Raw genomic sequence first — 13,091 nt, 5'->3', positions numbered from 1 at the left:
CATTTGTGTGCTTCAGCCATTGAAAAAAGAATATGCCTCACCAGTAAACTAATACAGGGAACAATATTACTTCACTCTTTAATGAAATATAAAGTTGATATGTGACACAGGTGTAAAAAAAAAAGGTGGTTAAAAACGATATTTTTCATTTCCATGTCTGCCAAATAAATTATAACTTTGTAACATGTCACCTGTCTCTGCTGTCTTGAAATTCAGTGTGTGCATGTGTCAGAGACAGACCTCTCTTCCTTTAAAATTCATTGTGTGTAACACTCAAACCACATGACCTGTCTGCACTACACTCTTGTCAGATCAGCTCTCACTGTGATGGACAGGACAAACACATTCAGTCACACAATCACAATGGGTAATCCTTCACAAGTCTGCAAAAGATAACATATAAGATGTTTTTGGAAAGAACAGAAGATCTCCAATATTATAAACACACATTTTTCTTGCATAGATAAGGATCTCCACGGTGAAAAGAAGTGTGTGTACGTGTGTTAGTGTGCATGCTATGTGATACCTCGGCTCTTGTTCCAGAGAAACGGTAAGAATGACATTCAGGCCTTCAGTGTTGTACCTGGCACACCACCACTCTCAACATTCAGACCGCTATGGGATTTTTTGCAATCTTTCTGTCCTCCTCTGCAGCAAATAACATATGACCATGGACGGCAAATGAGAAGCAACAGCAAATAATAACTGGCAGATTTTATTACATTTTTTGCCATTCTTCTGAAAAATGAAGATCATATTTCTTGTGGTTCACATTAGCATGTTGCTACATGGTAAGTCCATGCTCTTTTTAATGCTGATACTGACAAAAGATAAATCATTTTCCTAATTAGTATTTTGTCTTGTTTTTCAGTAGATGATACCTGAACATTCTTAAAACAAGATTAATTTCTTTGATTAGCAATATTGTTTCAGATAACAATAGATTTTCAGAGTATATATTTTGAACAAATTTTCATACCTCATTAACAAATAGTATTTCTTGTTTTAAATATGTACTATTATATATTTACTATTTATCTATATACAGCATATATAGTAATTTGATAAATACCGTGATAATGATTACCGTGTTGAATTCATGGTATTTATGTCAGTATACTAAAGTATTGTGGTGTTATCATTTTACATGTCTAAAACAGACTGTTTTTTTTTTTAACAATTTTTTGTTACTCTTTATTGGTGTCTTACAAAAATCACCTTGGAAATCATAGTTTCACAAAATTACCATACCTGAGGAAATATTGCAATGATTTGTTAAATTTCAACAAATGCATTATTTTTTTATGCTACATGACTCAAAAATCTTTAATGAAAACTGAATATAATATATTCTCCTCTCTAGTTGTTTTCTCTGCTCAGGGTCGTTTTGCTCAAAAACTGCTGAATGACCTAATGGAGAACTACTCTAATGCTTTACGGCCTGTGGAGGACACAGACGAAGCCCTTAACGTCACTCTACAGATCACACTCTCACAGATCAAAGATATGGTGAGCACTAAACACACACACACACACACACACACACAGTCTATGGAATTCTGAAATTAAATCCTGCACCTACTTTACCTCACAATTTTAATCAATAATAGAACAGAATGAGTTTACAGCTACATGCATCAGACCTACTGCAGAAACAGTGGGTTTGAAATCACTTCCGTTGGTTCGGAGATCAAGGCATACTGTATATCGCACCAGCAAAACACCCACACGCTGTCCAACTGGCCTTGATGTGGCATGGCATGTGTATGTTCTGATCATACTTTGGCTGAAACCGCAAAGATTGCACAATTGCCCCAAACTTTTAACCTCTGAAAATACATACAGTGAGGAAAATAAGTATTTGAACACCCTGCTATTTTGCAAGTTCTCCCACTTAGAAATCATGGAGGGGTCTGAAATTGTCATTGTAGGTGCATGTCCACTGTGAGAGACATAATCTAAAAAAATCCAGAAATCACAATGTATGATTTTTAACTATTTATTTGTATGATACAGCTGCAAATAAGTATTTGAACACCTGTCTATCAGCTAGAATTCTGACCCTCAAAGACCTGTTAGTCTGCCTTTAAAATGTCCACCTCCACTCCATTTATTATCCTAAATTAGATGCACCTGTTTGAGGTCGTTAGCTGCATAAAGACACCTGTCCACCCCATACAATCAGTAAGAATCCAACTACTAACATGGCCAAGACCAAAGAGCTGTCCAAAGACACTAGAGACAAAATTGTACACCTCCACAAGGCTGGAAAGGGCTACGGGAAATTGCCAAGCAGCTTGGTGAAAAAGGTCCACTGTTGGAGCAATCATTAGAAAATGGAAGAAGCTAAACATGACTGTCAATCTCCTCGGACTGGGGCTCCATGCAAGATCTCACCTCGTGGGGTCTCAATGATCCTAAGAAAGGTGAGAAATCAGCCCAGAACTACACGGGAGGAGCTGGTCAATGACCTGAAAAGAGCTGGGACCACCGCTTCCAAGGTTACTGTTGGTAATACACTAAGACGTCATGGTTTGAAATCATGCATGGCACGGAAGGTTCCCCTGCTTAAACCAGCACATGTCCAGGCCCGACTTAAGTTTGCCAATGACCATTTGGATGATCCAGAGGAGTCATGGGAGAAAGTCATGTGGTCAGATGAGACCAAAATAGAACTTTTGGTCATAATTCCACTAAACGTGTTTGGAGGAAGAAGAATGATGAGTACCATCCCAAGAACACCATCCCTACTGTGAAGCATGGGGTGGTAGCATCATGCTTTGGGGTGTTTTTCTGCACATGGGACAGGGCGACTGCACTGTATTAAGGAGAGGATGACCGGGGCCATGTATTGCGAGATTTTGGGGAACAACCTCCTTCCCTCAGTTAGAGCATTGAAGATGGGTCGAGGCTGGGTCTTCCAACATGACAATGACCAAGCACACAGCCAGGATAACCAAGGAGTGGCTCTGTAAGAAGCATATCAAGGTTCTGGCGTGGCCTAGCCAGTCTCCAGACCTAAACCCAATAGAGAATCTTTGGAGGGAGCTCAAACTCCGTGTTTCTCAGCGACAGGCCAGAAACCTGACTGATCTAGAGAAGATCTGTGTGGAGGAGTGGGCCAAAATCCCTCCTGCAGTGTGTGCAAACCTGGTGAAAAACTACAGGAAACGTTTGACCTCTGTAATTGCAAACAAAGGCTACTGTACCAAATATTAACATTGATTTTCTCAGGTGTTCAAATACTTATTTGCAGCTGTATAATACAAATAAATAGTTAAAAAATCATACATTGTGATTTCTGGATTTTTTTTTTTTTAGATTATGTCTCTCACACTGGACATGCACCTACGATGACAATTTCAGACCCCTCCATGATTTCTAAGTGGGAGAACTTGCAAAATAGCAGGGTGTTCAAATACTTATTTTCCTCACTGTACCTAGCTCAAAGTCATACTTATGCAGACCAAGTACTTAAATAACAACAGTTAACGATCTAGTGACAGCAAATTTGTTAATGGTGCCTAGCCAATTTCAAAGCATGTTTTACCCTTGAAAAGCTTTTGCTTTAGCACACAGATTTTACGTTGGACGTCAAGTGGAGAACCACCACAGCAACTTATATGTTATGTAAACAATTAATTCATTTAATAAGATAAATTTGGGGGCAATAATGGACAAATGGAAAGAGAGTCGGACTTGTAACCCAAAGGTTGCGGGTTTGAGTCTCAGGTCTGGCAGGGTTGTTGGTGGGGGGCAGTGAATGTCCAGCGCTCTCACCACTCTCAATACCACGACTGAGGTGAGACACTTGAGCAAGGCACCAAACCCACAACTGCTCTCCAGGTGCCACAGCATAAATGGCTGCCCACTGCTCTGGGTGTGTGTTCACGGTGTGTGTTTGTTCACTACTCACTGCTGTGTGTGTGTGCACTTGGATGGGTTAAATGCAGAGCACAAATTCTGAGTATGGGTCACCAACACAATCTGACTTTGCTGCAGTTGGAATTGAACTCCTGGTTGGTCTGGTCAGAGGAGAACTGGCCCCCAATGTCCCAAGATTTTTTTCCTCCACACTGTCACCAGTGGAGTTTTGGTTCCTTGCTGCTGTCGCCTCTGGCTTGCTTAGTTGGGGACACTTAATTTACAGCGATATCGCCGACTTGATTGCACAGATACCATTTAAACTGAACTGAGCTGGATGATGACATCATTGAATTCAATAATGAAATGCCTTTAGCTGAAAATTGAGTGTTTAATCTTGTCATTTACACTATTGACACTATTTTCCTATTTTGATATTGGAAAGTTGCTTTGACACAATCTGTATTGTTAAAAATGCTATATAAATATAGGTGACTTGACTTGACTTGACCAACATACTTGGCCACACGTCCTTTCCTTCCTTTCCTTAAGATAATTATGCAGTTACAGAACTACCAACCAGTCAAACTTGCCCCCACTGGATTAATAGCTGTGATCTTCACTATTGTTGCAGGAATTATGGATAATAGGTGTCAGTACTTATCACGTTTATTGTGTGTATCCTCTTCTCATCAACTCTATATATCCTGTGACACTGTAAACATTATATGCGTGTATGTAGTGTTAGCTGTGTGACTAATGTATGATAGTTTCTAGCAAGTGTGCCACTGCGGATCATGTTTTATCCTCACTTCAAACTGTTTATTTAGTGCAACAGTATGTGTGATCAAGTAACCTACAAAAGTGTTGGATAATAAGATGTGTATTTTTTTTTCCTCCATTAGGTTTTTTATTTATTTATTTACTTGTTGTTGTAAAAGTAATGCCTTATTCATTTGGTAAGGACATATTCAAATACACACACACACACACACACACACACACACACACACACACACATATATATATATATATATATATATATATAACAAATAAAGCAAATTGAGTGAAACATTGAATTAACAAATTAATATGAACTTCAGAATATCTTACTATATGGCATATACAAAATTGTTATCCAGCATGATTTCAGAATGATTTAATCTTGTACATCTTATGCTTCAATGGAAGCAATAACACCTACCTGTTTGCACAAAATAGTTCACATGATCAATGTCACAAGCTTGGTTATATGATTAGACAGTGATTGAATTTAAATGATAACAGAAATACAATTTTTGGGTGAACAATACTTAAATGCTGTAATTCAATTGTAATTGTATGGTTTTACATTCAGTGTTTGTGTCTGTGGATGATGGCTATATAAGACACTGGTAGTCATTGTTACGTGTGTTCCAGAAAAAGACAATGAATTTCTCATTCAAGAAGCACTGAATTTCCGCCCTGATCAAACTCAATCAAATATTAATTTACTGAACCTGAGGAGTACTTTTAACCAATGAGATGTGATATGTAGAAGGCATTAAGTGCAACCTAAGGGTTCAGACTTTCTTTCCTTTCATTCTTCAATGTTGTGAGAAAGTGTTCCATGTACAACAACAAGGTTTTATCTTGCAGTGCAAGACCCTGCGTGACTGAATACTTGGTCTTACCATACCATGTAACCCATACCGTTACCTCAAAGAAAAATAGATATCTAACCATATCACATTTGAACATGTTCACAGTAAGCACATAGGGTTTCAAGCTCCAAAAGGACATACTGTAAGGTGGCTCAAAATAAATCCATACAACTCTAGTGATGTCTTCTGTGATCACTATATAAATAGACCAAAATTTAGGTGGTTATTCACAAATCAAATAATTGATTAATTCACATATACAGAGCCTAAATAAATAAAAAATGATGTGTAGGTTTGTAAATTAAAGTTGGTTTTGCTTTGTGCTTGACTCTTTGTGCTAGGATGAAAGGAATCAGGTATTGACCACATACCTCTGGGTGCGTCAGATCTGGCATGATGCTTATCTGAGTTGGGATAAAGATGAGTATGATGGACTTGAGGTCATTCGAATACCCAGCAGTCTTGTTTGGAGACCAGACATCGTTCTGTATAACAAGTAAATACATGTCACATACACACATTATCTTGCATAAAACAGGAAAACATACAAATTTGTTAATTTAGATATTACACAATGTGAGAATGTAAACATTCATACTTAACTAATATAGACAACAGGCTCAAATTTGATTAATGAAGACATAAAAGACTGAATTATTGACCTCTATATTTGTTTTCACTCAGTGCAGATGAGGAGGACTCCTCTGGACCCCCAGACACGAATGTGGTGTTGAGGTATAATGGTGAGATCACTTGGGACTCCCCTGCCATCACTAAGAGCTCCTGTAAGGTGGACGTCTCTTATTTCCCCTTTGATAGTCAGGAGTGCAACCTTACCTTTGGCTCCTGGACTTATAATGGCAATCAGGTATATGCATTTGATATGTGTATACACTTAGCAAGTACAATAGTAAGCATGCATACTTGTACTGAATTATTCCAATACGTTGCTTTAGATAACAGCTTTTTGAGTCACACTTTATATTAGGTGGCCTTAACTACTATGTACTTACATTTAAATTAATAATTTGATACAGTGCACTTATTGTGTACATACATGTTTTTATGTAATTACATCTTTATGTAATTAATTTTTGTAATTACATTTATAATTACACTATTCATACATCCGTTACACCTTAACCCACTCTTAAATCTACCCATACAACCAAACCTGTCCCTAACCACCTGTATCCCACCTCAATAGCAGCAAAAGTGTTTTGAAATTCAATATAAACACAATAAGTACATTGTACTTATTTTTTGATGTAAGTACATAGTAGTTAAGGCCACCTGTTATAAAGTTGGATTGCTTATAGATGTAACATGTAGTCCCCTAATTCACTAACTGTAGGTATGAACAGGGGTATTTGTAACACATTTGGGTTTTGCTCAATTACTCTCATTTTAGTTTTAAAGGTGCCATAGAATGCATTGATACAATATTTTAAATTACTCTCTGATCTACATAGAAAATATGTTTCTACATGAAAGTGAAGTGACATGTGGCCAAGTATGCTGACCCATACTCAGAAGTTGCGCTCTGCATTTAACCCATCCAAGTACACACACACAGTAGTGAACACACACCCAGAGCAGTGGGCAGCCATATTGCTGCCGCGTCCGGGGAGCTGTTGGGGGTTTGCTCAAGGGTCTCCCCTCAGTCATGGTATTGAAGGTGGAAGAGAGTGCTGGTTATTCACTCCCCCCACCAACAATTCCTGCCGGACCGAAGACTCCAACCCGCAACTTTCGGGTTACAAGTCCGACTCTCTATCCATTAGGCCACTAGATTTCTCCCTAGAATGAAATGGTCTGTTATTACCTTATTTGGAAGGGTCATGAATGATAATGTTGAGCTCTGCTCTGATTGGCTGTTTCACAGTGCAGCTCATTTCAGTAACTCACAGGAAGGAAACACAGGGAAAATATATATTTCAATACTTTCTCGCGCAGATATATCGTTGGGTAATTATACTGTAAATACAATGCGGGCATCAGTGAGCCGCTATTAATATGCGGGGTATTGAAACTGCTTTTGAATGCACGATCGCTTTTTACTTTCACTTTTGCTTTTGAGATTCACGATCGCACGTACTCTGTTTATACAGGCGACCGCTAGCACGAAGCTAACCATGTCCCTTTAGTGGCTTGCGTTATTTTATTAGAACGCGTTATTTGCTTTTCGTGGCTTTCTAAATACCCACCCAACCCATCCCTGCACTTCACATCGCCTGCACAGGCTGGAACATAACATTTATTTCCATGATCTGCCATTTTCGCTGTTGTCCTCGCTTGTTTCTTCACAATACCTGCAGAACTTCTGATGATTCGGCTAGGCAGGTCTGGCTGGCCTAGAACATGGAAATGCAAATGTTGGGGGCACAACTATTAGTGATCCCGACTGTAACGTCACAATCAGTGTTATGTTCTGATTCACCTATTTTTCAGTGGTGGTCTTTTGCATTCACGAGATTTACATAAGAGGGAGGAAACAATGGTGTTTGAGTCTCACGGTATGTCATTTCCATGTACAGAACTGTTATTATTCAACTTTGCCAAGGTAAATACAGTTTTCCATTCTATGGCACCTTTAAGTACACGCAGGTCAGCTGTTGAATTCAAAATATCCATAGGGATAATTCACTCAAAAATGTACTCATCTTCCACTTATTCTGCTGTTGAACACAATAGAAGATAATTTGAAGAATGTTGGTAACCAAACAGTTGGCGGTAGCGATTGACTACCACAGTATGGAAAAAATACCATGGAAATTAATGGCTATATCAGCTGTTTGGTTACCAATATTCTTTAAATCTGTACGTCTGATGCATGCAGCTGTAAACTCATTCTGTTCTATAATTGATTAACTCATACTGGTTTGGAACTAGTGGGGAATTCTCATTTTTGGGTAGACTATCCCTTCAACAAAAGGATGAAATAAATGTAAGCTCGACATACACTGAATATATTGTAGATTTATATGCTGCTAGTCAGTACATCCTCAGCATCCACAGATTATGAAGGGAAATCAGAATATATACAAAAACACAGTAAAGAGGAATATTTCTAGTTAAAGTGTATGGTACCTTTATACCAATATAAAATGTATGGTGGCTGGACCGCTGTGTCATCTTCATGCATGGGAACCTCATTTCTCAAAGTAAATGGAACTTTTAAAGGAGAAATCATTATTTACATATATACATTAAAATTATATATATATATATATATGTATATAGATAGATAGATAGATAGATAGATAGATAGATAGATAGATAGATAGATCTAATAAAAATGAAACCCTGTTATACAGATGTAGTTTTGGAACTGTGAATTGTCCCCTACTAAAAATGCCATCACTGTAATCCCAGGTGGATATCAGAATGGGCATGGAGAGTGGTGACCTTTCAGACTTTGTGGAAAACGTGGAATGGGAGTGTCATGGCATGCCGGCCGTTAAGAACGTTATAATGTACGGCTGCTGCTCTGACCCGTACCCTGACATAACGTACACAGTCCTGCTCAAGCGGCGTTCTTCCTTCTACATCTTCAACCTTCTTCTGCCGTGTTTCCTCATCTCTTTCCTGGCTCCACTGGGTTTCTACCTGCCTGCTGATTCTGGGGAGAAGGTCTCACTGGGGGTGACGGTTCTGCTGGCTCTGACTGTATTTCAGCTGATGGTGGCTGAGAGTATGCCACCTTCAGAAAGTGTTCCACTAATTGGTGAGTTTACAGTAGAGCAGAATTTGGAAATGTTGAAATATATTGTTTTCTTTCTTTCTTTCTTTTTTTCTTTCTTTTCATTTCTCTCTGGCTAGAGAATATTGTCAATTCTGTTAAAATGCAAAATGTGGTTCTGTTTATACAGTTTGGATAAACAAAAGTGACAACCATATGCTGTAAAGTGACTCAACTTCTAGACTTCTCTCATTGTCACTATAATTAAACACTTTACTCATGGCTCAATTGGCCCCCTAGTGGAAGTTGCAATTAACTATCATTTTGTGAAGTGAAGTAAAAGCAGAGTACATATTACACATCACAGTCTCAGTAAGACTCTCTATTGGAAATGAATGATTTATGGTTATGGCTGTAGCTGGGTGATATAGACAATAAGAAAAAGTGCTATATTGTCTATCAATCAGTCAATAAAATTAAGATTGTGTCACTAAATTATCACAAATAAGAAATATCTTATCATTATTATTGATATGTTCAAATATAATGTCATGCAAAGAAAAACAATGTCTATTGTTTATCCTTTGTCATAAGCATTGACAGCCTCTTTGTTATTTATCCCTTGTTTGTCTTTCCTATAGGAAAATACTACATTGCAACAATGACCATGATAACGGCGTCTACATCTTTAACTATCTTTATCATGAATATACACTTCTGTGGAGCGGAAGCCAAACCTGTGCCCCACTGGGCCAAAGTCCTGATAATAGACTACATGTCAAAGATCTTCTTTGTGTATGAGGTAGGGGAGAACTGTACCACACCTGAAAGTGACCGAGGCACATTGTTCTCTGAAGACCCACTGGCTAGCCTTGAGAGAGATGGGTATTTTGACAAAGGGTTTTATGGAGACTGTCACCATGATGACAGAAACCACCGTCAGTTTAATGTGTACAATCACAGAGACCACCGGCATGGGAATGGGTACCATCACAACAACAGTGACTATCGACAACAGAGGCATAACCAGCAAAGGAGGACCCGCTCATCTTCAAATTCCCCTATTCGACAGAATGCCCATCATCCAAAATACACACACTACATTGGCCGAGATGGAAGTGAAAAGCTCCCACTGACAAGCCAGGAGAAACTCAAAGATAGCGAACTCTCCATTCCAGAAAAACTTACTGGATACACCTATGATAATGGCAGTGGTTATCTCAGTGGAGTTGGGTATCACCACGATAATAGCTACAGCAAAACCTTTGGAGCAGATAGTTATAATAAGACCACTTCTGGCACAGGATGTGTATGTGTCTGTGGTCAACATCAGAAAGTGGTGCGAAACATTGAGTACATAGCTAACTGTTTCAGAGAGCAGAGGGCACACCAGGCCAAAGGGGCTGAGTGGAAGAAGGTTGCCAAGGTGATGGACAGGTTCTTCATGTGGGTGTTTTTCATCATGGTCTTCCTCATGAGTATCCTTGTCATGGCCAAGGCAACCTAGACCGTTTACACCTTAAAGATGTAATCAATTGATATTTCATTATGGCTAACACTATGTGTCAAAAGACCAGTTAGTTAGTGATTGTTCTTTTTTTTTCAAACAAAAATTCCTATAATCTTGTATTTGCTGGCAAATGGGCTCATGTTCTATACATTTAACGTAATATGTGGGTTACAGTTAATGAACGAGCGTTGGTTGTTTGAATGTCTCATTTTCTTCATTGTTTATTTCATTCTTTACATTCAAGAAGATTCTCTGGTTGTAACAGGTAAAGAAACAGCATTAATATTTTAGGTGTAGATGTGTTCCCACATGTGTATATAGAGTAACACAATCTTTGTCTGGCATGGACAAACATTAATAATGCACAATTAACCCTGCACATGCGCATGGACAGACATCCACACTAATGCACATTAAAAATGCATAAATAGACCAGTCTTGAATGTTGATCACACACTCAGTGTAAAACTTGCATCCCTGACCAATGCTAACATATTATCTCATCAGAGAAATCGACATTCTGCAATTTATGTATTTTCTTTTTTCTTTTATTTGTTGTGCTTGTTCCTTGCTTTGTTCTCTTCTTATATTATTATTATTATTATTTTTTTTTTTTACAAATGGTGCTAAAACATTATCAATCACAGAATCTTAGAATTTTAGAAATAACAAATGATAATAAAAGGAAAAATAAATTAAATGTAAAAAGTGAAATTAACACTGGCACCTAACTGTTGAAACTTGATTATTTGGAGACAAATAATCAATTCATGCACATGTGTAATTATTAAACCAAGCTTTGCATGAAAATGAGCTCCTGAAATGCAGATTAGTGGAGAGATTTACTTTAATAAGTGCTGGCTGGCCTAAACCTCTGTCTACTTGTTAAGACATGACTTGAGGAATACTGTTTCTGGGACTACTCATTTCAACTGAGAATATCTCAGCAGCCTTTTATGAACACTATTTTTTTTCAAATCAGACATTTAGGCTATGATTTGGAAAACGAATGGTATAGACTACAGTCTCCAGGCTCTTGGCATCCTAGACACCCATATTTTAACAATTCATAAATAATAGATCACTGTCTGGCCATCTGAGATTTCAGTATGGAGATAAAGGTTAGGATTATGAATTTTCTGTAATATTACAGCACACCTTGTTTTTATTATTGTTTTCTTTTGATAGAGCATTTGGACCCGGAAACAGTGTTGCATGTTGTTATCCTTAACAAATAGCCTACATGGATTAAACCAAGTCTGAGAAATATAAGAACACCTGTGTGTGGAGAAAAAAAGCATTACAAAATAACCATTCATCCATTCTCCAAACTGTTTGTTCTGTGCAGGGTCATGGTGATATTGGAGTCTATCCCAGCATCTCGGGTGGAAGGCAGGGACCCACCCTGGACAAATGGCCAGTCTATCACAGGGCTATTATAAAATGACCAACGGCAATCCTCATTCATTGTAGGCATGGACCGATTACCGGCTTTCAAGTTATACCGTGATTTGAAAATTTCACAGTTTTAGAACCCCTGGACATTATGCGATCAGCAATTGGCCACTTTTTGTTTTATTTCAGCCAATCTCTGTTCTGGCCTTGCACAAACTTCACTGAAATTACTTTCCAAAATGACATTTGTGTGGAAATATTATGAAGTCTGTAAAGTCTGTAAAGGCCAGAGACACTGAAGGGATAAAATACTGTACTGTAGCAGGCAGAGCAAGCTCACTGTTTGTGATGTGCTAAATATTGGAAGAAAATCCTAAATATTGATTCAGGGGTTTATATTAAATGTATTTACAGTCTTCAGAAAAGTTTAGATGGTATTTTCTTTTCATCTCGTCTTTGGATAATGCATATTAAAGAAATGTTTAAGCACAGTGCTGCTGTGGAAACCAAGGAAACCATTTTGCTGCTGTTCCATTAGAGAATTTTCGTTCTCATTCAGTCTGTCTGCTGCTTTTGTTTCATTTAGGGATGTTTTATGTAGCATAATTTCACTAAGTTGGTCAGAACATTCTGTTTTTGCTTCAAATTGTATCATTTAATAACCCAATCTAGCAGCAATTTTAGCAGCATATAAACCATCAATTCAGAAAACACTTGAGAAAAATAAATCAAAGAAAAAAAGAAACAAATATTATTCTTCCAAATATTCTGTATGTTGCTTAAAAAAATAAAATATATTGTTTACTGGAAAAAAAAAAAAAAAGTAGTTTTTTACTCAGACTTTTAAAAATGATTCATTTTAGAGCTGTATCCACAATACCCTGTCCCTGCACATGCAAACATGCACTCATAATTTTTGTGGGGGCACGAGTGTTGGTGGGGGGTGGGGGGAGGTGCTCGTCATGCTTGTCATGTGACACGCAGCAGCCACGATAGC

The 13,091-nt window shown here is 37.9% G+C and overlaps 1 protein-coding gene across 5 annotated transcripts; it reads left to right on the top strand.

Moving 5' to 3' along the window:
• Window positions 1–675: 675 nt before the first annotated feature.
• chrna9a (cholinergic receptor, nicotinic, alpha 9a) lies at window positions 676–12,891 on the top strand. 5 transcript variants are annotated; one of them, XM_058780518.1, is made up of 8 exons: window positions 676–791; window positions 1,364–1,509; window positions 5,849–6,003; window positions 6,192–6,375; window positions 8,883–9,234; window positions 9,831–10,635; window positions 10,947–10,964; window positions 12,048–12,891. In XM_058780518.1, exons 1-8 carry the CDS (start codon window positions 746–748, stop codon window positions 12,139–12,141), a joined length of 1,800 nt encoding a protein of 599 aa, XP_058636501.1. In that variant the 5' UTR covers window positions 676–745; the 3' UTR covers window positions 12,142–12,891. The 5 variants fall into 5 exon arrangements, 4 of the variants coding, with proteins under 4 accessions (XP_058636501.1, XP_058636493.1, XP_058636518.1 ...); XM_058780510.1 differs by having other exon boundaries at window positions 10,944–10,964; XM_058780535.1 differs by having other exon boundaries at window positions 9,831–10,667.
• Window positions 12,892–13,091: the final 200 nt, after the last annotated feature.

The sequence above is a fragment of the Onychostoma macrolepis genome, chromosome 01 (genome assembly GCF_012432095.1).
Source record: "Onychostoma macrolepis isolate SWU-2019 chromosome 01, ASM1243209v1, whole genome shotgun sequence".
NCBI lineage: Eukaryota > Metazoa > Chordata > Actinopteri > Cypriniformes > Cyprinidae > Onychostoma > Onychostoma macrolepis.
The sequence above is the reverse complement of the archived record's forward strand: the minus strand, read 5'-3'. Positions and strand labels throughout refer to the sequence as shown.

Bases quoted from the DNA above. Each gene is read 5' to 3' on its own strand.
- chrna9a (XM_058780510.1), top strand. From the start codon at position 746: ATGAAGATCATATTTCTTGTGGTTCACATTAGCATGTTGCTACATG. The intron at 6,376-8,882 runs GTATATGCATTT...CTGTAATCCCAG, and splicing joins GGACTTATAATGGCAATCAG to GTGGATATCAGAATGGGCAT. The intron at 10,636-10,943 runs GTGGGTGTTTTT...TTTACATTCAAG, and splicing joins GTGATGGACAGGTTCTTCAT to AAGATTCTCTGGTTGTAACA.